The sequence below is a fragment of the Leuciscus leuciscus genome, assembly GCF_965113295.1.
Source record: "Leuciscus leuciscus genome assembly, chromosome: 20".
Taxonomy (NCBI): Eukaryota; Metazoa; Chordata; class Actinopteri; order Cypriniformes; family Leuciscidae; genus Leuciscus; species Leuciscus leuciscus.
In genome coordinates, this window is record NC_138744.1 from 11,946,842 (window position 1) to 11,972,317 (window position 25,476).

General features: G+C 37.7%; 3 protein-coding genes across 3 annotated transcripts; 1 reads left to right on the forward strand and 2 right to left on the reverse strand.

Moving 5' to 3' along the window:
- Positions 1-414: 414 nt before the first annotated feature.
- mlf2 (myeloid leukemia factor 2) lies at positions 415-7,287 on the reverse strand. The gene is made up of 8 exons (XM_082148805.1): positions 6,500-7,287; positions 6,294-6,402; positions 6,056-6,097; positions 5,879-5,932; positions 5,490-5,618; positions 1,377-1,536; positions 1,026-1,243; positions 415-930 (listed from the first exon to the last, which is right to left on the reverse strand). Exons 1-7 carry the CDS (start codon positions 6,541-6,543, stop codon positions 1,029-1,031), a joined length of 753 nt encoding a protein of 250 aa, XP_082004931.1. The 5' UTR covers positions 6,544-7,287; the 3' UTR covers positions 415-930; positions 1,026-1,028.
- A 1,222-nt stretch (positions 7,288-8,509) lies between these two features.
- On the forward strand, positions 8,510-16,587 carry cdc42l (cell division cycle 42, like). Its single transcript, XM_082148808.1, has 6 exons — positions 8,510-8,660; positions 9,560-9,664; positions 9,918-9,990; positions 12,070-12,179; positions 14,552-14,749; positions 14,858-16,587. Exons 2-6 carry the CDS (start codon positions 9,560-9,562, stop codon positions 14,945-14,947), a joined length of 576 nt encoding a protein of 191 aa, XP_082004934.1. The 5' UTR covers positions 8,510-8,660; the 3' UTR covers positions 14,948-16,587.
- On the reverse strand, positions 16,238-24,500 carry wnt4b (wingless-type MMTV integration site family, member 4b). Its single transcript, XM_082148809.1, has 9 exons — positions 24,408-24,500; positions 23,916-24,104; positions 23,502-23,655; positions 20,341-20,425; positions 19,831-19,962; positions 19,608-19,750; positions 19,379-19,519; positions 18,092-18,254; positions 16,238-17,952 (listed from the first exon to the last, which is right to left on the reverse strand). The coding sequence occupies exons 2-9, from the start codon at positions 24,002-24,004 to the stop codon at positions 17,783-17,785; spliced, it is 1,077 nt and encodes a 358-aa protein (XP_082004935.1). The 5' UTR covers positions 24,005-24,104; positions 24,408-24,500; the 3' UTR covers positions 16,238-17,782.
- Positions 24,501-25,476: the final 976 nt, after the last annotated feature.

Consider the following 25,476-nt stretch of genomic DNA (forward strand, 5'->3'; position numbering starts at 1 on the left):
TTCTTGTTGCAATAGTCTGTTAACATTGGCTCAATGAGAAATAATACGTCAGACTAATTGAAAAATTTAGATGTTATCGGTCACTTGAAATTTTTGACTTGGGGATGTAATTTTTTTTTACAGTGAACTATTCTAAATTTTTATACATTTTACATTAAAATGCATTTCTGTGATGGCAAAGCATGTGGCAAAGCAAATTTTCAGCATAATTACTCCAGTCTTTAGAGTCACATGATTGATCAGAAATCATTCTAATTTGCCGATTTGGTGCTCAAGAAACATTCCTTGTTATTATCAATGCTGGAAACAGTTGTGCTGATAAATATATTTGTGGAAACTATCCACATATGGATATGTGTTTTTATATCCCCCCTCCCCCCCTGCTGTCGATTGAGGCATTGACGGAACAGTCAATGATGTAACAAGGTCTTTTTATTAGTTAATAAGTTTAATTAGTCAGCATTGTACAGTTAAACCCACAGATACCCTAGTGTCAACACAAACATATACGGACTTTACACTGGATGTGTGCGTGTGTGAGTGAGTGTATGTATGTGTAGTGTATCATTAAATATTTGGATATTGAAATATTGGAAGCATGAGAATTCATTTAAATACAAAGATGTCTGTGTGTATGTATATATCACAAGGTTGAAGAGCTGTTTGAATTATGATGAATGCTGGTGTGTATGCTTTGGGAGTAGTAACATGGTATGAAGTACACAGGCTAGGCCAAATTCCACACAACAAAGATGCAGTCTAAAAACTTCAACCTGTGTTATGATACCTCATGCCAGCACTCATCCCTGTAAGGAGCTGACTACACATATTGAGACAGTTCAGATCTATCAAACATTTGACCCATCGGTTATAATTTTCTTCTCTATTCCTCCCTTCTCGCCTTTCACAGCATCAGCTAGACAACTCCACCTGTAAACAGATGCACAACATGTAAAAAATGAAGCCCGAATCTACATAGTCAATCCAAATAGACAAGTTTCATTGGGGCTGTGTAAGATTCGTACCTCTCACCAGTCGTAGCGAGGGCGGGAGTGAGGAGGGTGGTGGCGTGGTGACTCGTGGCGGGGCGAGGGAGAGGAGGAGGAGCTCGGAGGCGCTGTCAGGGCCAGCTGCTGTCCAACCCCTGCACTCCGGTCACGCCCGTAATCTAAACTACGGGCATTAGAGGGGCGGTACCGCCCCAACTCTCTCCTCCACTCTTCATCAAAGGCAGCTGCCTCACCTGAAAGAGAAAGAGTTTTACAATAGTGAAAAGGAGAATTTATTTTGACAGTTTCAAGACGAAATGTAAGCAGTTGCTGGCAGTTACAGGGGAAAAAAGAAGAAAAGAATAAAGAACAAGGGATTTGACCCACTCTCTTCCAGGTTGAAGTAGTCCTGTCTCTCTTCACGGTCTCCGGTGAGACGGTTCCTTGACCGTTCCATCACATGACCTCTCTCACCAATGTGATGCCCTATAGCCATTCGCTCCAGTCCACTCTCACTGTCCCGCATCGTTTGACGTGTCTCTCTGATCTAAACAAACAGACACACACAGAAACAATAAGGGGTGATTGAGTCGTGCCACGCTCTCATTTTCAGTCTTTTAGGGATGGGAATCATAAGAGTAATCAGAATCATTTTAATGTTAAATAAATCTTAATGGTTCCATTAACAATTCAAATTCGAGGAATAAATATTTGGTAAGGAAAAAGTGCATTTCGGTTGCCAAATTCAAAACAAAAATATATGAACATTTCTTCTTTTTTTTATAAAACACCATGGACAAAAAACATAATGTTTATCTTTTTAACACACATTGTCTTATGAACAACCATTTGCAAACTATACTGATGTAGGTTTTTTTCACTAAAACCAGCTCATAAGCATCACTCACTTCAGGGTCGGCCTTAAATGGATGCTTTGTATGTTTGAAATTCACACACACAGAAAAAAAAAAGCTCATGAGAGTCACTCACTCGAGAATCAGACTTTTGGTCTCTATGTATGTTTCATGCTATTTAGCAACACCAGGTTCGCACATACTCCGTTTGCTCCTATGTATTATTATAGAACACATTGTTTTTACATATGATTAATTTGCAGTGCGCAACTGATCTGCGGCTGTATACCACTAACACAACATGTATTCATTATATTTATTTTAAATCCAAAAGTTGTTACTGAATATGGTTTTTCAGCATTGTGATTCTCTTTGAACACAGTGCAGTTATACAAACTCTCATAGATGTATTCACGTTCAAATTTAAATGGATTATTAAATTTATTATTTCTATACAGATTTATATATTAAAGGGATAGTTCACCCAAAAATTAAAATTCTGTCATTAATTTGTTACCCCCCATGTCATTCCAAACCAGTAAGACTATCAATCCATCTTTGGAACACAAATTACGATTTTTTTGATGAAATCTGAGAGCTTTTTGTCCCTCCGTTAACAGCTACACAACTACCACTTTGAAGCTTCAAAAAGTTCATAAAGAGATCGTTAAACTAATCCATTAGAATTAAGCAGTTTAGTCCAAATTTTCTGAAGAGACGTGATCGCTTTATATGATTGAATTTAGGCTTTTATTTACATAAACATTCATCAACTCGCACATCTGGGGCCTGTACCATGAAGGTAGCTGAACAAACTCGAGGTTACAGGATTAGTTTTGAGTTGACAAAACCAAACCGATGCTATCAGGCTTTATTGGTACCATGATGCAGCTCTCTCTGTCAACTCAGGCTTTGATCCTTAAGCTATGATTACTCCACGCGTGCGTGCACATAAAAGAGTGACGTCGACACTGAACAACCAATCGCGGGTCGAGAGCGATATATTTTTCCGCGGAGGAGCAAGAGATAATCATTCAGAATTACGATGAATTTAAATATGTATTTCAAGCTCGAAACAATACGGTCTCTGCTGCCAAAGCAAGAGAAGACTGTTGGAGAAAGATTGCTGATTGTTAATGTGTATTGTGTAAGTTAAACAAATACGTCCTATATTTATGTAAAATTATGTATGTATGTGTAGCCTATATGTGTAATATAGCCTATTTTTATAATATATAAAAAATGATACATGCACATTTTTTTTATATTATAAAAATAGGCTATAGGCTATATTACACATAGGCTACACATACATCATTTTACATAAATATAGAACGTATTTGTACTAGGCCTACTAAGAAAGCTAGGGAATCCTATCATAAGATTAACAGAATAATAATAAAGATTAAAAAAAATTCTTAACATGTATTATATTATATAGTACATTTGTGCAATTTGCTTTTTGAAAAAAATACATAATGTGTTCATGTGATGTCACCCTATCAATATATCTTACCGCCAATTTTATAAAAGCCCTCTTTTATCGACATGGCCGATAAATGTCCGGGGAACACTATTAATGAAACTATTCATGTACTCCTGCAGAGCGAGGACCACCTTACGAATGGTTCGACAAACCGTGTTTTCCCCTATAGCTTCTGTGCGTCACCCACCGTGCAAGTATGTACCACTTGCAAAAAAAAAAAAAAACGCAACGCAATACCATTTGCGTTACAGTAAGTGCATAAATTCGACGTGTTAAATTCTTTATGTGCGGCTCAAGAAGTTCGCAAAGATAAGACATTCCTTCCGCAGAAAATCTGTATCTTTCATACAAATAACTATCAGGAAAGGCAAGGGGATTTTGTCTGGCTAAAAACTCTTTCTCTACGAAGTGCTCGTCAAACAATTTGCGCTGAGATGTCCACCGGATTTGGAAGAAAAGGTGAAGCCATTGTAACAGACACTGGGAATAAGTTACGTCACCTATATGTTTCTTTTCTCTCAGCTGATTGGTCAAACTTCAGTCTGAGAACTTGAATCCAGATTATAACCTGCCCCGGAGCAGGTTAGCCGTGCAGCGTAAGATACCATGGCAACGAACACCGATTAAAGCCAAGCTACTTTCATAGTACCTAAAACCCAGGGTTGGCGGAAACTAAACTGAAACATAGCTGGCTAGCCACCTAAACCGGCTTCATGGTATAGGCCCCAGTTCAAGCTCAAGCATGCTTGCTTGATAAGCGAGAATGTGTTACGCAGCATGTTTGAGCTTCCGCAAGAACCAATGAGGTTCATTCTCATGTGTTACGCAGCACGTTTGAGCTTCCGCAAGAACCAATGACGTTTGTTCTCCACGTTAAGCAGGCTCGGTTGAGCTTCTGTTTATATTCGCTGATCAATGTTTATATGTGATTAAAAGCCAAAATAAATTTGTTCATCATATAAAGTGATCGAGATTCTTCAGAAATTTTGGACTAAACCGCTTGATTCATATGGATTAGTTTTACAAGCTCTTTATGAACTTTTTGAAGCATCAAAGTGGTAGTTGTGTAGCTGCAAATAGAGGGACAGAAAACTCTCATATTTTATCAAAAATATCTTAATTTGTGTTACGAAGATGAACGAAAGTCTTGCGGGTTTGGAACAACATGAGGGTGAGTAATTAATGCCAGGATTTTTTTTTAGGTGAACTTTTCCTTTAAGTTGTAAAACATACTTTTCGTATTTCAAAATCACAAACATTTCAAATGAAAACTTACACTTGACAAAAACAGCCAATTCACATGCTATTTCTTTTGCATTTAAATCTATATACAATAAATCCTGCGGGTCATAAAGAACTTTACGTTTTCCCACCTCCACGAAAAGACGAGTGCCGTTGATTTTGTCGCCTTTTTTTATCTAAGTGTGAGGTAAGGAGTAGTTTTCCTTGCTTTACACTTTTGGCAAAAAGCCAAGTGTTGACTGTGAAAGAGTAGAGTTTAATTATAAGCATTTATGGTTAAATTATTCAATTTTCATGTCAATCCATTTTTATTTTATGCGAACAATGTGCTGTCACTTTAATTCAACGCGTGGAGCACAGCAAAAATAGATTCTGTGCTGGAAACGATCGCTGCACTGCTGCAGACGCACCGCTCCTGGAATACATTCCAAGACCGCATCCGTGTGCAGTGTGAATGCTCTATCCTCTTAACATGGGCACAGAAAAAAAAACCACATCAAATAAGCATCGCAAACGGAGTATGTGTGAACCTGGCGTAATGCGTGGAACCCTTTCAGAGTATTTTAATCTGCCGTTGTGCCCTGATCCGTGGAAGAATGCACATGCGAATTACGTTAACAGAACCAAATGATATGAAAATCATGTGGTTGTGTTTTTTTTTTGTTTTTTTTAAATGGAACTTCTGAATACGATTAATTGCATACATGTTTTAGCCATCATGACAGAAGCAATTTGGCAAATGATGAACAAATAATGGAGAACATCATTATAAATGGGCATATATCCAGATACGTGCCAGATATTCAAGATTGGTGTTTAGGAATCAGTCATGGACATGCCTGCCTCAATGTCTATAACATAATATATGGTGTATATGTAAAACATGGTAACACTCTGCTGTGTGTGTGTATCTCTTACACCCCCAGGAGCAGTGCGGAATTCACTGGTCTGCTGATAGACTTTCGGTGCTCCTGGATCTGTGGAGGAGTATGAGATGACTGTGGAGGAGGAGAAGGTCTGGCAGTTTGGAGAACCAGACATTCGTTCCTGAAGACAAAGAAAAGTTATTAAAGTGTGATCTAAGATCAGTTGAACTCAATCATTTGTGCAATTGTATTCTCTCAAAACAAATAATTCATGTTGATTTCACATTAAAATAATTGAAATCTACAAGTCACAGTCTGCACTTACTTACTGTCTTACAATGCACCATTGCAATCAACAAACGGAAGCCTTGTTCTTGTTATTGAAAACCACAGTGTTTCAATATTTCAGAATTGTGGCTGCCAGGCCACCATGAAACTCACCATGTTCTCCATCATCCCACTCATCATACTGAACATGTCCATGAAACCTCCACCCTGAGAAGAAACAAAATGCACTCACATTAAAATTATTTATGATACTGCACCATTTCTGTCACTCATCAAATTAGTGAACTTCATTGAACAGGCAAAAAGGGTGAACAAGGAACAGCATCATACCATTCCCATCATGCCGAAGGGGGTCAAGGCTCCAGCTTGTGGCTATAGAGGGTGGAGGACAAAAAAATGGACACTTTCATTTTTAAAACAAATCTAAAATCACCCATAACACCTAAAAGTACAATTGAGACAAACTGCTGTCAAAGATGCCAAATCAGCATCAAACTGATAATCAACATACTAACATGGTCATTTTCACTTAAAAACCAGGCCCTGTTTTTATGGCTCTGATGGGTACCTGTATGCGTGTACGCGGATGCTGGATCTGAGGGGTGAGAGGAAACGGATCCATCCCAAATGACCCAAAGAGACTCCTCATTTGGTGCCTGTGTGCCGCGAACGGATCCCTGTCACAACATAACATGCATATCATTTATAGTCATAACATTTATTTGAAAGCACAAATTGATTGTTTTGTAATCCTCAAACATTACTAATACTCACATCATGTATGGGTTGTCATCCACATCATTCAAGTAGTGAAACATTTTTGTTGGTCTTTCTTGATTGGTTGAACTTGCACCAATAAATAACTTCAGTCTCTTTAATCAAAAGCCAACGCAACAACAGCTCAGGGGCTCTTAATTGGTCAACCAATCATCAAGCTCCCTTTGCCAGATACGCAAAACACGCTCAATTGGAGAATTACACAATTCGGCCTGCACGTTATATTACCTAACCACAATGCAAACCATCAATTTACCGAGCGAGATAGATAAAACACCCTGATATAATAAAGCAGCTCTGCAGAACATTTATACCTAGGCGAATACTCTCGAATATTCCAGACAGGTGCTAATCCAAAACAGCCTGCAAGCTATTTCAGATCGTTAGCCTAGCATAATAACAAGCGCGCTGAAATGATTTGTTTAAAACCACAACAAGATTCGGAGAGGTACAAGTCAAGGTGAATTATGACAAGCCGACGAGAAAAACAGCAGCACGCAGAGCAGACGGACCGACGGAAATAACCGCCGCAGATGAGCACAGGAAGACAGTATGACAAAGGAAACAAAACCTTGAAGATCTTGGGCGAATATCTTGCTCTTCTAAGAGATTCACGCGCTGTTTTTCGGGGTGTATTACATCAGAACCGATGCTGTGTCACGCGCTGACACTAACAAATAAACTCCATTGAAGAAGAGATGGCTTTGATAGGAAGATTACGTGCACTTAGTAAAGCAGGCACAAAAGCCAAACGTCAACAGAAAAGAGCGATGGGAGGGGGAGGAAGAGGAGGGGAACAGCCCTGTTCACATTCCGGTGAATCAAGATAAAAGTTTAAGCTCTGCTCTCAAAATAATAATATTTATTATTATTTTGGTTCAGATGCTTATATATTTTGGTCTCCCGTGGGTCATTCGAAGGTTGTCTTATTGTTTTTAGAGCATTATTAATTTGATGCTTGGGCATAAGCTCAGTATGGACGTTGTGCAATAAAGTTAAAGGTTTTGAAAATGTGAGGAAATAAGAGCGTTGCATTAAAGACATTAACTACACTATACATTTTAATTTTGTTTTATTTTGTATATTAATTTTAATTTTATTGATATTTTTAGGATTTGTAATTTTCTTATATTTTCTTATTTTGTCATTGTGTGTGCATTTGTTGATTAATGTGTGCAAAATATTAGGTAATTTGAAATGGTAAAATTGTACTATACATTACAATATGTGTATGTATATGTACAATATATATGCATATGATTGAGGAGGGGGCTTTTATCCTGATACAATCCTTAAATTGCCTAGCCTTTGTTCTCTGTTCTCGAATTCCGAAATTCCTTAATACATTTCACGTTGAAAAAAAAATTAATTTTTCAAGATTAAATATAAATAATAGAGCTTTTTGCTTGTCTGTCGCTAGATGGCAGTATACAGGACGCCAACAGAGATCCTCTCATCGACAGAAGGAAAGCCACCTTTCCACTCGTTTCCAAATTCGGTCACGTGATTGTCTATATCCTACTGAAGAGCTTGTTTCATTGTTTTAGTTCTCATTTCAGATCTTTTTTTAATTTTTTATATATATCTAAAAAATTTAGTCATAGTGGTTTGGCTAAAACTTTTTGACTGCACAAAAACTTGTCCTCCATGACTTGCACCCTTTTGGATAATAGCCAACAAAAATTTGACTAATCACTATATGGGTTTAGCAGCCACCAAGTGTGTTCATGATAAGGACTTTTTTTTTATTATAAATTGTATGTATTAATAGAATATATTGGCTAATAGAAATGGAAATTAAAAAGCATTTTAATCATAGACATAGGCCTATAATGATTTTACTAGAATTCTCAAACCTTTGGACCACACGCTTCCCATTCTTCATTATTCTAGAGGGAGGGGGGGATTTTTCGTTTTGGAATGTAATTTTTAATATATTCCACTTGAAAGTATAAATGAAAAATTAGTATAATCCTAAAAAGCCCTCGTGCGCCCCCGGCGGCCACTTGAGAGGAACTGCAGCCTGTGTTGGGCGTGTGCGCAGAGTGGGCATGCTGAATATCGCAGAGTCTACAACTGGACGTTTTTCGCTTTCATCACGTCAGATTGATACTCTCAAACCCGGACGTAACCAACGCCTAGTCGCCGGAGAGGAACGGTAAGTAATTCTCAATCTGTAGCTTTATTTTATATGGCTTTTATTCGATCAACTTGTATTTAAACAGTACACGTCCTTTGTCAGGCTTTACCGTTGTGTAATTTTGATTTAGGTTGATTTGTGGCCTCTCGGCAGTGCTAGCGCGTTAGCTTAGCCTCGCAGCATCCTGTCGCCTTCTTTACACAAAACTTTGATTTACTTCACTGCTGACAAATCTCTTCAGGATTATTTTCGTTTTCTATAATAACCCCAAACTACCAATTTCTTCGCCATTCACTGTAGTATTCAATTAAGTAGATTTATCAGGTGAAGTGTATAACTTTATTGGTGGGGGAAGAAAGTTGAATTAAATCATTCTAATGTAAAATCCGACTTTTATTCTTAATAAAATGCGTCCCGTGTCGTGTTTAGAAAACAAACACAGCCTTGAATCAACGATAAACAGGAGCATTAGCGTTTTACTTTTGTTTTTCATTTATCAGGTTTTTCGTTTGTTTTATTGTCCTTAATTTACAAAATAAAGACGAAAAGTTTAAATAAGGTTTAATATAAAAAATAAAATTCAGAAACTGCAATGTAGCTGAAAAGCAGGCGATATTGTTAGTGCGAGTATGACAAAGTAATAAAGCCTTCCTCTAAGCAGCGTTAATATGCGGAAGCAAATAAAATTGGACACATTCTTGTAGATGTCTCTCTGTATGCCTGCCTTTGTCTCTGAAATCTAATCACATCACTTAGGGCTTATTGACAATTCTGGTAAATGCATTCACCCTGACATTGGCGACAGTGAACGGTGGGACTAAACGAAACTAATGATTCCTAAATGAGGTATTTCTGAATCCCATGAGGACCAATGTAAGTGATAACAAAATTTTCATCCATTCTCTTTTACCATATAGATGCAGACCATAAAGTGTGTGGTGGTTGGAGATGGAGCTGTCGGAAAGACCTGCCTCCTCATCTCATACACAACCAACAAATTCCCTTCTGAATATGTTCCCACGGTAACGGAGTAAAGGGTGGTGGGCTCTGGGTCAGAGATTTGGGGAAGGGGGCACAGTGAATGAATGATTATGAGTAATAATGGTAGCTATTATTATCTATTGTGTGCCTTGTGCCGTTTCAAATTAGGAGCTCTCATGTATGTGTATGTCAAAGGATATTTGATTATATTATTGTAGAAAGCTTTTTAGTATTAGATGTGTAGTGTTGTCTGAAATACAATGTATATAAATGAGTTTTTTGTTTGTTTTGCAGGTTTTTGACAACTATGCTGTCACAGTGATGATCGGAGGGGAACCGTATACGCTGGGGCTTTTCGACACAGCAGGTAATGCGGTCTGAGGCTTTTTTACTCTAGACATTAATCTGATTTGATTGCCCACACTGTGATTTTTTTAATGTAATGATGACTGATTTGTTCAGTCAGTATCTAATACATCAAGTTTGGTTACCATAATATTGACTTAAGTGCCAACATGATACCAAGAGATATGAGAGAATAGCTGTCTCTGTGGAAAAAGAAGATGGAAAACTGGAAATTTGGCCTCTGCTCATTTCTATCTTGCCACGGTGCTGAACTCATGAGAAAACATAAGTTACAGGCTTTTTATGCAATAATTCATACCGTTTAGACCCGCTGACTTATTTGCTTATTCACTATTCACTATCTAGTGAATGTCACACAGTTCAGTATACGAGGAGCAAAAATGTGTATTCCGATACGGCTTTAGACATTAAAACACATTTGATGATGTTACATATGTATGCCACAGCCTGAAGAAGATAACAAATATTTTATTTTGATATAGGATAAGGATTTATTAATTAAGTGGTGAAACAATAAGGAAAAAATGGTCCGATATAAAATATACACCGACTACCATTCAAAAGTTTGCAAATTAAAACTTTTGTTCACTAAGGACACATTAAATTGATTAAAAGTGGCGGTAAATAAATATATAATGAGAGATAAGATTTCTATTAATCAAAAAATCCTGAAAAATGTACCATGGTTTCCATGAAAATATTCAGCACAACCATTTTCAACATTGATAATAATGATAAAAAAAAAAAAACATTTTATTTTAATTGGTAGTAATATTTCACAATACTACCGTTATTACTGTTTTTTTGATAAAAAAAAATGCTGCCTTGGTGAGAATAAGACAAATTAAACGTACAGTATGGAATTTTTCGCCACTAGGGGTCGCTAACCTATTTACAATAACAAAGGCGTAGTTTGATGACGCAACATTTGCTAAGAATTATGGATCTTGTCATCAACGTCAAGCCGACCGATCTAATCTATGGATCTAATAATGTTTATGGATGACTGAATACATCGATGCTTTTATCATGACTGTGATATGAAGCAGTTCGGGATTGCTAAGAGACAGGTATCAGCTCCACAAGCGACGCGAGTCCCGCATAAGGAATATGGACATTTCATTCTACTGAACTAACGTTACACGCGAGTGCAGAATTACTACTCACAGTCACAGGTCAGTTTATTAGACAAATTAAACTTGTGAGGTAACGCAGCGTTGTTTCACTTGGTCTAACATTACACTATCACACTAAACTGCATTTGAATGTGTTGAAATGTATGTGTTAGTTTGTCTGTATGAGACTAGCAGTGAGCTAGATCAACATTAGAATAACATACAGATCATATTCTAACATTTCATCATGTTGAGCTATATAACATTGATTAGTTTTATGTAAATGTGCTCACCTGTTTAATAAAGTACATGTAGAAGCGGTCGAAGTCTCGGACGTGGAGCTCTCGTTTATATACTGTCTATGGGAGCTCTCGGCATCTCGAAAACACCGCGCTGATATTGATTCTCGTTTTAGTTCTCCTTTTGTATCCAAAGTCTGCTTGCCATGGTCCATAATGTTTGAACGAAACAACAACAGCGTGCAAATAGACATTGCGAACTACCGTCAGTCGCTTTGGTTACTATCAGAGGGCTCTGGTTCATAGCTCTGGTTGCCATGGCAGTACGAGCGGAAACCAGGGACAACGCGGATATGACGCCATTGACGGCGACAAAACGGAAATAAAGAAACGGGACGTTTCTTGAATTAAATTACAAATTTCTCCTGGTTTGAAAGTTGTTGGAAACAGTCGGGATAATGTAAGTACACAACTAAAAAAATATATATAACATAGATATAGTGATTTTTGCTATTTTTAAAGCAAAAAAGTTACATATTGTGGCTTTAAAAAAACCTTACCAACCCCAAACTTTTAAATGTACATTAATTTATAATTTCCTCTTGCTATTTTTCAAGATGGATTGAATTTCTCAATCTTTGCTGTTGTGTTCAAAAGCTGCATCTCAAATGACTCTCAGAGCAGAAGAGAGGTGGTAATGAACTGCATCTGTTTCTGTTCTCTCAGGTCAGGAAGACTACGACAGACTTCGGCCTCTCAGCTATCCGCAGACAGACGTATTCCTTGTTTGCTTCTCTGTTGTTTCTCCTTCCTCCTTTGAGAATGTGAAAGAGAAGGTGGGTGTTTATTAAGTGCTTTCTGCTTTCTTGCTTGTCTCACTGTTTGGGCATCAGAACATGGAAGAGCTACCTTTCTCTGATAACATTACTGGTGGTATACTAAACTGTGTGTTTACATTTTCAGTTTACTATTCCCACATATTTATGGCATGGTATCATGTTCAGATACATTACAGTGTTGATACATTCTTTAACAGCATAGTATGTTTCATACAGTCAGGTTTTACTTTGATGACACTGACGTCACATGTTTAGTGTCATTAAAACACACACTTAGCTGTACCTGATTTTCCTGCTGGACTTGGAGAATGGAACTCATGTGAATAGATCTATTTTAACTGATCATCAGTGTGTATGTGAAAAGCACACTCATTGCACCTCGGTGTGCATCAGATTTATGTAGAGATTTTGTATTTGTTAGTCGTTTTCTCTTCAGATTTATAGTGTGAAGTCCTTAAAGGAATAGGGCACTCAAAAATACTCACCCTCAAGCCATTCTAGGTGTATGTGACTTTCTTCCTTCAGTCGAACACTATCAAAGTTATAATAAATAATATCCTTGCTCTTCCCACCTTTGTTATGGCATTGAATGCTCCAAAAAGCATGTCCATCCATCATAAAAGTAATCCATATGAATCCAATGGTTTAATAAATGCCTTCTGAAGTGAAGCAATGGGTTTTTGTAAGAAAACAAACGTGCGTTCACAAGAGAGTCGAGTTCCGGCGGAAGGTTGTCCTTTGACCCGACATATGACGTAATCAAACCGTAAGCTTCGGTGAGTTTTAACGAATGTGGAAGTGCAGAGGACAGAGCTGAACAAAACTCTGGTCTCAAATTAGAAGTCTAAAATGAGAAGGGGAAAGGGGAAAAAGTCAGAAAATTTCGATATAAGAGAATAGGGGCTTCGTCGGGACAGAGCTAGAGATCAACCGATTGATCGGTTTTGTCGATTGATCGCTGGATCAACGCTGGAACAATCGGTTATCGACAAAAATCCATACTGATAGTTTTTGGTTGGGTCAGTTGCCGGAGCGGCTGAGAAGGGTCCGCTGTCATTAAACAGTACGAGAGCGGCCTCTAGAGGCAAAATAAAACCTATTTTTTTTATATGCCTCATGGAGTTTGTTTTGACACGTGAGACTGCGCGCTGCACAGAGTGGGAGACTTCAGATGCAAATTTAAAATAGACAAACAAACGGTATGTTATACAGTACACTACCCTATGTTTTATCATATCATTATAAAGTAATTTGTTTGTTGACTAGATGCTGCATTAGAGGAGAACAGCAGTAGCACCTCAAGCAGTTTAAATACACACACAAGCCCGACCCAAACGTTTAATGTCACAATTGTTACCATCTGTTTGCATTAGTTTATATCAATCCAGCTGGTCACTTTTATGCATTCCTTAGCCAAATAAGTTACATATTTAAAGCTAGTGACACGAGATGCTGATATGTTCATGCAGCCGACAGAAACAAACAAATCAGAAATGCATTCGATTTTAACATTTACTAATACATTTTTAAATGTGACATATGTTAACATTAGTTAATGCACTATGAACTAGCATGAATGATCAAGATATATTTTATTTATATTTAAAAAGTACAGTATATTTTCATGGTTCAGTACTGTTCTTTTTATTTCTGTAATAAAATTTACTTTGAGCATTATTTATTATTGAGCGCTAACCCGGACGTCGAGGTCATTTCCGTGATTTGTGAAAGCCCGGGTATTTTTGGCATATCAAAAAAAATAAAAATAATTGTTTTCCCTGAGTTGTTGACAATTTAGTGTTAACTTATAATTTTTGCAAACTGATACTACAAACAAAATATTAGTGCATTCCTGGAACTGGGCATCATTACACTACATCCTTATACATCGTTTTCTGCCAGGACTTTTACGGGTTTTTCCCAAATCACGTAAGTTGAAAAATCTTTCGTAAGTGCAAGTAACAGAAGCTCATACAATACATTTTAACATGCTTAAGCATGATAATAACTGAAGGAAATAAATATTTACTAAACAAATTAAGCCAACTAATGATATATATTCTTTTGGTTTCTCTACCCAATAAACAAGAAAATTACAAATGCAGTGAAAATACAGGTATCAGCAATTACCAAAAATGAAAGTGGTATTGGTGCATCTCTAATATAAAGTGATCAATTGGACTAAATTTGGTTATCAGGAAAATGTTTTGTCAGCTCCGTGATTCTCTGTCGATGGTCAGATTAGTTTATCCAGTTTTGCGCACTATGTAATTCTGAGTTTGTTGGGATGTTTGTTTCTGATTGTGCTATGATAAATAGCTCTCTATACTCTCTCACCATTCATTTTTCCCCCTCTCTCTTTCTCTAAGTGGGTACCAGAGATCTCTCACCACTGTCCACGCACTCCATTCCTTCTGGTGGGCACTCAGGTTGACCTGAGGGACGACAGTAACACTGTGGAAAAACTTGCCAAAAACAAGCAGCGCCCCATATCGCCTGAGAGCGGGGAGAAGCTGGCCAGAGACCTCAGAGCTGTCAAATACGTGGAGTGCTCCGCCCTCACACAGGTTAAAAGAGCAGCCACACACACCTATGACATAACAGCCTTCCTTACTTATCATCACCCATGTGACCTACTGCAAATGATGTTTCATTTTATGATATCTTTCTTACAGAGAGGCCTTAAGAATGTTTTCGACGAGGCAATACTCGCTGCCCTTGAACCTCCAGAGACCAAACCCAAGAAGCGCTGCATCCTTTTGTAGGAACACAAGCAGTGGGTTTTGCGCTCACTCCAACTAGAGAGGCAGAGAAAAGGAAACATTCTGGTGGGGTTTTTAAGTTTGGTAGGGCTTGGATTTGGAGTAGAGTTATTATTGGGAAAAATCATGGGAACAAAACGGCAAAAAAAGAAAACGTGATACTTGAGGAATTTGGCAACAAACATGGTATTGCAAACAAATAAATGCACACTGTGCCTTTCTAAATGTTTCTAGAAGAATGGAAGAAATTAGTGAACCCTGTAACCAATAACACCCCTACAAACAAAGATAAAAAAAAGATACAGGCGCACTTTGTGCATGTGATGCCTACAGAACAACATATAGATCCACTTTAATGCTTTAAGTGTCAATTACATATAATCGATCCAAAAAAATGTGCGACAGTACGCACAAATATATGAGATTAAATGCTTCAGGTTTCTGATCGCCATCAAAAATGAATGATTTGAAATGCTTTTGCTGGACAAATGTCGGGTTTGTCCCTGACACATGCTTTGCTCTAAGCTGCACAAGGGTGGTTAGCACACAATGTCTAAAAACAGCACATTTCATGAAGTGTAAAGCCGAACATGCTGACTGCTCTGATGAGCGCTTCTGCAGGGCTCGGCTATTTGCTCTAACCTGTGGATAGTGTGCGTGCAGTAAGCTGATTTCAGCTTTCTTGAATTTCTTCAGTTGAGCATTTTCGCTACATTGCAAAATTGCCATGGGCACAAAGGCGATTCTTGACTAATTTGCCTTTTAGTGTTGCTTTAGGGTCTGTTTTCAGTTTTTAATGTTGCGTTTTTGCCAGTTCTAGACGTTGGACTCACACGACACCTCTAGGCAGGTTCTGTCCTATATGTGGTCACTTACTGTTGTTAATACGTACTGGACTGTATCTGGCACAAAAGCAAGCTAACGTTATTGGTTTGGGCGTATAATTAGCTCTAATCACTGACAATGGCGTTGAATAGAACATAATACAAAAATAAACCGTAACAATTTTAGATATTTTAATTATTAAAAACAGTTTTTATGTTGGATCAGAGTGTTATGGCTATAGGAATCTCACACTATGGCCACATCCCCTCCGAAGTAACGTGTTATATGGTTTATAAGAGAGTTTGGGAGTTTTTGTGGGAGCCAATGGATTCTTAGTTCACAAGCATTTGTTTCTTCCTGTATGAGCCAGACTGTTCTCCTCTTCTGTGGTTCATGCTCCTAGAATCTCTTAAGTGCATTTACTCTCGAGCCATGCAGTGCCTTCTGCTGGCTGTTTAGAAAACTGAATTTTATTTTGTTTTTTTTGCCTTTTTCTCTTTTTGTTTTGACTTGGAGTATGATGTATTAAATGTATTACTGTTTTTCTCTTGGGTGAATGAATTTAGTGGTGACACATTTTGAAACTTGAGTTTTTTTTTTTATGAAATTTTTTTTTTTTGCTAGAGTACCATTTGATTGTGATTTTATTAATAAAATAACAAATTGAAATGTAATATTTTGAATAACCGATTATAACAGTCGTGTGAGTAAAAAGGATGATAACTGATGATGACGGTTTATAATGTGGCCTTTTCTTAGTCAAGTTCTGCGGTGTTTGGAATCTCACTATATTTGTAATAAAAGTGGTGCGACTGACACAGCTGTATTTGTATCCTGCTTATTCGATTATTATGTTATTTGGTGGTGTGTGTGTCAGCAGACAAACGTTAAAAGCATGTACACTTCAAAAGTTTTAGGTTTTTTATTTAAAGAAATGAATACTTTTATTCAGCAAGGGTGCATAAATTGATCAAAGTGGCAGTAAAGACATTTAGAATGTTATAAGAGATTTCTATTTCAAATTAGTGCTGTTCTTTTAAACTTTATTCATCAAAGAATCCAGAAAAAAAAGTTTCCACAAAATTATAACCAGAAAATTATTGATTAGAAATGTTTTTTGATCACTAAATCAGAGTGATTTTGAATTAGAATGATTTCTGAAGGATCATGTGGCAGTGAAGACTGGAGTAATGATCCTGAAAATTCAGCTTTGCATAACAGGAATAAATTACATTTTAAAATGAAGTTATGTTTTACTGTTTTTGGTCCAATAAACGTAGCCTCTGAGCATAAGAGACAACTTTCAAAAAACCCTATACCTACCCCAACATTAGTGTAAATATTCATTTAAAATGTATCAATCCATAATTAACGAACAAAACCACATTTAAGATTTCAAACAACTTTATTTTAAGCCATATAGATTATAAAAATGAGACGATGATAATAAACGAGCCTCTAGTCTATGCAATAGGACAAGCTGAAACAAAACACAGCTGAAGCCGAAGAGTTTGCAGGTGGAACTTTCCATCCAGAGATAATGCCACACAGGCATGATGAACTCAAATAAATAAACATAACCAGCAAAACTGAAAAGAAATGATAAATACAGTCAACAGGGAGAGAGCAACTCTAGACTAGAATTTAATGCTAAGGCCTCAGACTAAACTAACATTATTCTCCTGCTGTTATTCAGGGGTTAATCTCGGCTTTAAGAGCGTTGTCTGAACAAGTTAGTTCATGGTTTTTGTGTTTTATGTGTATTTGAGCATTTAAGAAATGTAATGGTGTCTGTGTGTTCCAGTTCAACACATTGCCCTTAAACAAAAGTGCTATTGAAGATTAAAATAATTGTAATGTCACATTTAAAAGAACTTTAAATTCACCAAATTCAGGGCATGATGCAGGAAGTTTTGGTTGGAGCAGGTTTGTTCTTCATCATGTGGGCATTAATGCAGGCTGGCATGAGATGAGATGCTTCTTGTGCGGTTGTGCGCTTTTTCTAGGTATGTCTCATTCTCGGCAGGTGTGTATGAGCACTGTGTTCTTACACTGCTGGCAACGAACTGAGCAGCACCAGGAGAACTTACAGGAGCAGCGCTGCACCACCTCAGCCCGGCCTGCTCGGAAACCTGGGCCACAACATAACAGTTCACATCCATCTGGTGCCAACCGTGAGGTTCCTAGGACGTGGAACAATAGGAAAGGATGAGTAAAGAGCGATGAAATGACATGTAAAACCAGGGAATTGATTAGAGAATTAATAAGAAGACATTTTATACTGATTATTTTAGTTGGTAATTTGGATTTTTACACTTTTACCATTACAACGTCGTCCTGCAGTGCCAGGAATGCCATTGTCTGGGTCTAAGCGGCAGAAATCTGGTGAAGAAGCCAAGTAGACAAGGTCCCGTGTGGCTGGGGGCTTCACTTGGGAGTCCCGTGGAAGGAGAGCTGTGCGAGAGCCCACGCGTGTCAGCCGTACCTAAGCAGAAAGTGTGGCTGTGACCCTTGAACTTGGCAAATTACATACACATATTTCTTCTACAGTACTGCAATAGCAAAATTCTAATGCAGCATTACATGTATCCTTCACAGAGAATGTAATCCCAGAATGCATTGCGACAAACTCCAAAAATCATCCAAGATGGTGGATTTCATTCAGTGCTTAGAAATATTGATGAGAAATGATTCAAACTAATAAAATGAACTATTTCACCCGTGTGAAACACATTATTATGCTTATTAGAATTTTGTGTTGTTAGCTTAGCAACATCCTAACACCAAACTCTACAGAGTGCAACAGTTGGATTTTGGAAGTGAATTTTTGACAATAACTTAGAAACCTTTAAAACAGACCTACTGTGAGCTATGAGGTTGTTAATGGCCGTTATATGGTTTTGATGAAGCCATCAGCCCCACATTATTTCAACTTATTTTTTAAATAAGCATGTTTAACAGTGAAATTCTGATTCTGATGACACTTATGATTCTGCAGAGAAATCTCCACCACCAGTCAGAAAATTACACGTAAATCATGCCAAAAGAATTCTTCAGCGCAGCCCACACCAATGAAGCACTGCAAATGAGGTAAACAAGTTAAATGCCTAAATATTTGTACACATATGCATGTTTTGCAATAAACAAACTTTTTACATCTGCAATCAGCTTTAAATCAATAGTTTTATATTTCTCCATTTTATTTGATATGTCATTTGCAATGCTTCATGGAATCCTAATTATTTCCCTCATTAAAGCATTAAGTAGGCTACACAGTTTTACCTTTGTCTTATTGTCTGATTTTCAAAATAATGATTTGCTTCAAATCAAAGTTTGTAGTGTTGTGATTCACCTGGTTGATTAGAGCCTGAAACCAAGGCCGCTAAAAGTGACTGATCACTATTGCACTCTATTGAAACTGTACAACTTCAGTGTAGAGTGCCATTTGTGGAACATATGCAGTTTCTACCTTAGTAAAGCATTCCAAAAAATCAGTCATGAGAATCACTTATGAGTTTCCGTCTCAGTTAGAATTCTGCCTTAGAAGACAGCTATCTATATAGGCAACAGTCAGTGAGGCAACTGGAGCAGAGCCATTGTAACACAAACCTCTGTGGCCCCATCAAAGCGTTCTTTCAGCACAGCACCGACCCGGCGGAACGGAGGCATCACCTTCCAGCAAGTTCTGAGCTCACAGGACCCCGAAACACCGTGACACTTACACTCCACCTGCATGTTGTGGAGGATAGCCTGAACAAGGACAGAGAAAACCATAAAAACCAATACGCAGTTGGTGATAAGTTTTGATATCAATCAATAAGTGAAACATCTTGCTTGCCTTCCGTCCTGCTTCGTTATTGTGAATGTTCATTAGCGGTCGCCCTGATGACATGCCTTTAGCTCTCTCTGGCTCGTCCACAAAGGTCTGAGAGAATGCAACGCCATAGGACAGATTATCAGAGCAACCTGACCACTGGAAACCTTAGGGTGAGCAAGAGGCACATGTTTTGCATATATTTTTTGTCAGTGTGAAATTGTTATTGACATGTTTTAAGACTCACCTTCAGGACTGACCCCCCTGACCTTTCGGTCACAGCCGCACCTCTCCAGTTCTCCCCTGCTACAGCCCCGGGTCACAGCCACAGCAACTGCTGCCGATGAAAGAGCGTGGACAAAAGCCGCCTCACGGGTGCCTGAAGACAGCACATAAACTGAGCAAGGCTAAACGGGGTTGTCCTTTAAAGCTGATTGTATTGATTGCATCTTGTGAAATTAATCAAATAAGAATGTGGGTAAATAATGAATAATTTAATACAAAAATTCACAGTGGTTCTCAACTTTTTTGACTTGAAGGCCACCCTCTGTCCAACACTATTCATACACTAACACCATATATAGGCCAATATATTGGTATTTATAAATAATAATAAAAAAATGTTTTTTTTTACCAATAAACCCATCAATTAAATTAAATCAACACTTGAGCCATGACAGCAAGGCATTTGAAAGTTGTAGCATAAAATAATCCAATTATGTTCTATTCTGATATGTTGTGACATAATTGTTGTAACCTTGGTTCATGACTCGTCCAAACACATTGATCCCACGAGGAGTGGTTGAACAGTTCCAACGCCGGTTTCGGAACTGATGTTGGCACTGCAGTGGTTAAAATGGAACAAGTAAGTCAGAGTTAATATATGCAGATATGAAACTGTTAAAGTCACATAAAGTTTAAAGATTAAGGCTCATTTGTAGTCTAGGAACATCTGTGGCTGTGGCCCTAAAATGTGACCGGGGCTACTTGCAATCACAAGCAGTGGTGGACATTTTTGGAGTAAATGTAATTAGTTACTGTACTTAACCCTCTATGGGACATCCTAATTTATAAATTGCATTTAAAATACAATAATACAAATACCGTGCATCATGCATAAATGCCAAAGTCCTTTTAAAGGATACATTTTCTCTGTAGCTGGCGCTATTGTTCAGTACTAGTCTGGCAGGCAGTATAATAGTCTTTTTGCCTGTTTTAGGTTGATGTTAGTAAATTTTTTAGAAGACAGAGAGGAAAAGCTGTACCATTTCCAGAAAGTATTGACGATAGTGATGCCAGTGCATCAGAAAATAAGGTTTGGGTACATTATCCTATATGCCAGTTTTGAAGATGTGATCCATACTACAACCAAAGGTCAGATGCCACTGCCTATTGGTCTCAAGAGTTGAAAAATCAAAAAGTTGAATTTCACTTGGGCTACAATCATTGATTTGGAATTCCAAAGAAGAAACAAAGTTTTTAATGCATTTTGAAACACTAAGACATGGTTTCACTACTTTCCTGGCAGGAAAGTTGCATCTGAAATTTTGTCAAGTTTTTGACATTTTCACATGTGAGTTCCACGTGAAATATAGTAGCACAAGATGAAATGGAATGTTAATAAAGTTTTTTTTTTTTTTTTTTTTTTTTTGGAAACAATCTTTTTGGCTACATTGTTGTTTGACTGAGTATCAAAGATGTTTGCAACTTTTACTCTCTTGAATACATTTTTTATTAAGTAGGCTATACGTAGTATACGTAAATACGTAAATATATACGTCGAATATATTTGTCAGAAATGCAATTACTCGTTACATTCATAGACAGTATATAAACGGTTACATTTAGCATGGCACCTAACTTTTTCTGCAACAGTTTATTTCTGCTACAAAAGAAGCGATATCACCATCTACAGGGCATTGAAGATACAATAACTTGTGCGTTTCCCACTTATTCATTTAAACTTGTCAACAAGGCTCCTCTCACACACGAATGGCAGCAAATACGAGATGAGGACATGGCTGTACCTGGTGATGAGGCCGAAACCCCACACGCACAGTGCAAGTAGGCTTTGACTATTCAATCTTACTTAACATTATTTAAATTATTTGTTATATTAAAGACACATTTTTGATGGATATTGGATATTGAAGGATATACCGTGTTTGTTGACGTTTAAGAGGCTGTTGTGTCGACCTTGATTTATTATACTTGATAACTTCTTTATAACCCGCACCCATAAATGGTTTGGGAGTTGAGCGCGCCTGTTCTCAGTGACCTTGATTTATTGCTATAGAGGTGTTCAGAAACAGTTTTATTTTGATTTTAGAAAATAAAACATGATTGCTCTCCTCTTAAATCAACCGTGTCTTGTTTTTCACTGGCATGCCTCTTATGTTGAGGACTAGTGCATATTTTAGCCTATATTCAGTAGTAAAACACTACTGCTCAGATAGTCAAGCCCCTGGTGTTTCACAGAGCCTAATCCCAGACTAAAATGCATGTTTGAGCTGTTTTAACTGAAAGCAATTTGCACTGCAGTGCCATTGTTTTGTCTCAAAATGAACACCAGCAATGTTTTTTCCTAAGGCACGTTTATAAAAGCTACTTAAATGTCCTATTTGAACTAAAGCCTAATCCTGGCTTAATATAAGCCCTGTCTGTGAAACCAGGCCTAAGACTTTTACTCAAGTAGTATTGCCAATGGTGACTTGTAATGGAGTAATTTTCGCTACAAGGTATCTGTACTTTTACTTAAAGGGATAGTTCACTTTGAAATTCATTTTTGGTATGTTTTAGCTTACCTCAAGGGCATCCAAGATGTAGGTGTCTTTTTTTCCGCGGTAGTTTCAATTTTGATATTTTTAGGTCAAACCGTTCTTGTCTGTCAGTCATATAATGCAGGTCTATGGTCACGGTCTCAAAACACAAGCACAGAGTCCAAATTAAAACAATTCCCCGTCGTCCAAATTAAACAATTCCCCATCGTAAGTACACATTGATGGCCTGAGACACGAAACGAGCGGTTTGTGTGAGAAAACGAACAGTATTTATATCGTTTTTACCTCTTATACGGAGACATGTCCGAGTGATCTGATCTGACGTGTACGCAGACTGGTGCATAGATATATACACTAGATGTCACCTTAAAGACATTCGTTCCAATGAACTGCCGTAGACAAAGCGACATCTAGTGTATATATATCTATGCACCAGTCTGCGTACACGTCACACACCAGGATGCGCGAGCGCCCTCAGATCACTTGGACGTGGCTGCGTATAAGAGCTAAAAACTATATAAATACTGTTCGTTTTCTCACACAAACCGCTCGTTTCGTGTCTCAGGCCATCAATGTGTACTTACGATGGGGAATTGTTTAATTTGGACGACGGGGAATTGTTTTAATTTGGACTCTGTGCTTGTGTTTTGAGACCGTGACCATAGACCTGCATTATATGACTGACAGACAAGAACGGTTTGACCTAAAAATATAAAAATTGAAACTACCGCGGAAAAAAAGACACCTACATCTTGGATGCCCTTGAGGTAAGCTAAAACATACCAAAAATGAATTTCAAAGTGAACTATCCCTTTAAGTATGGTTTTCAGGCACTCTTTACACCTCTGGTTACAAGGAATAGACAGAACAAAATGGTCTATCTGGGTTTAATGAACTGTATTTTTTTTTCTGGGACAATGACAGTAGAAATTTACAATACTTTTTGGTAGCCAGGACTAAACCAAAACTGACATTCCAAAATACGAAATATTATCTTGAGAAAAATGTGTGATAAAGGACCTTCTGTGTATATTTTTGACATGATTTTTATTTTATTGCCATCATGTCCTTGAATAAATAAATGTTAGAATGTTCACAAAATTGTCAATGTGAGTCATTGTGTTTCAGGCTCTCTCACCTCTTCAATGACCATCTCTGCTGCCTTTCGCACGGACTCCATGACCTCCCCCCGTGCCCGGCACACCCCAACTTGGCCTGGTGACAATCCCCTCAGACGGCCACATGGTTCGGCACCAGACACAGGACGCGAGCGTGGCAGACGTGCCAGAGAACTACAGAGAGAGAGGTACAGCGTAGTAGAAGAACATGGAGAATAAATCGAACACAAAACAGAAAAATAGTGTCAGAGAAATAGTTGGCATATGAATAAAAGGATGATATTTTGTCAGTGAACGTCGGGACAGGTAAATAAAATAAAAAACGGAGAGGAAACGAACAGAAAAGAAACAGAAAGTGTGTGAGAAAGAAATATGTCACCATCTTTTACAAGTTATGGCATAACAAACAAACGCTTTCACACAAGCCAACTTACAGCCAGTTGGTTGCCATGGTGAGGTGGGGTGCCCATAGCAACAGCAGGAGGAGTCGTCCCGTGAGAGTCACTGAGGAGACCGTTGGCATCAGATTGCCTGTCTGTCTGTCTACCTGTCTGTCTCTGAATTAGTGTTCAACTGTGTTTCTTTCAGTTGTGCCTGTTACGTTGGGGTTGTTCCCCTCATATCTGTCAAAATCAATAGACAGGAAATTACATTACTGAATTGTTACATTATTACATTATATAATAAATAGAATGAGCAATTTCTTGAACATGAACTGCTAATACTTAATCACTGCTTTTTATATATGCATGACTTGTATAATAATAATGAACATTTGACAGATTATGTCTATATTATATATACATATCTATATTTAGATATTTTTACTGCTTAATGAGAATAATACAATCTATAGTAGGCAATTCAAATAATTCAAACAAAACAATTAGACAGCCTTCGCAATGTATTAAATAATAATTTTTTACCACTTTGAGGTCCAAAAGGATAAAAAATATTCCTGTCGACGAACCGTTTAAATCGAGTTCCAGATCTGTCAATTATCCAAATTTAACACAAGCTTGATGATTGTAATTATTTCCACTTATGTTTTGAAGATAAAATGCCTCTAAGTTGTAATCTTATTGTCACACAGAGAGAGATATTCATCTTATGGCATTTTCAAAAAAATCGATATCTATATCTCAATATCTCTTTGGTTGAGTAAAATAATCAGAACAGGAAAAATAAATGTATTAGTTGTATAGATAAATGATTAGAATCCTTTTATGAAATCCCATTTTCTTTGATGAACTAAAAAAGCTATAAAGAAAAAAAAATAGAAATTCTATTTTTATCCTAAGAAAGCACTTCCATTCCCTTCCGATCTGTATTAGTATATGTGGGGGAAAAAAGTTTCCATTTCAGTAATCCAATTTGTCCAGCAAAACGAACGATTCCAAAGGTAAAAAAAAAAACAGATAAGTGTGGATGAAGTGATGGTTGTGGGGTTATAAAGGAAGGATGAATAAAGGGTGGGAGGGTTGGAGACCTCAGAGAAGGGAGGGGTGAAGATTTCGGCCATAGTACATTAACATTGAGGGATGAGCTTGCACTCATTGTCCAATTTACTCTGGACGTAATATGTGACCTCTGCTTAATGAGTCCCGCAGGATGGTGCCTTCAACTCGTGGGATTATACAAATGCTAACACACTCAACTGTGTGTTTGTATTTGTGTTGTGCGTCAAAAAGAGGGCAACTGACCAAAAGTCTAGTGCCAAATCACTGTCTAAATGCATACATCTGCAGGTCTGTGTGTGTAAGTGAGAGAGAGAGGGAGAGAGAGAGAGAGAGAGGGAATTCCTTTTGTCAATGCATGTGACTTGAGCATCTGTTACCTAGTATCAGTGAAGGGTGCATCAGAAAATGTTGCCCTTAAATCCTGAGACTCTCACAAAAGAGTTGTGCGTGAAAGCCAGCGGAAATTGACAGAGAAATATGTGTCGTAACAATAAATAACCTGATAGATAGAACAGCAGAAGTACTCAGACCTGTC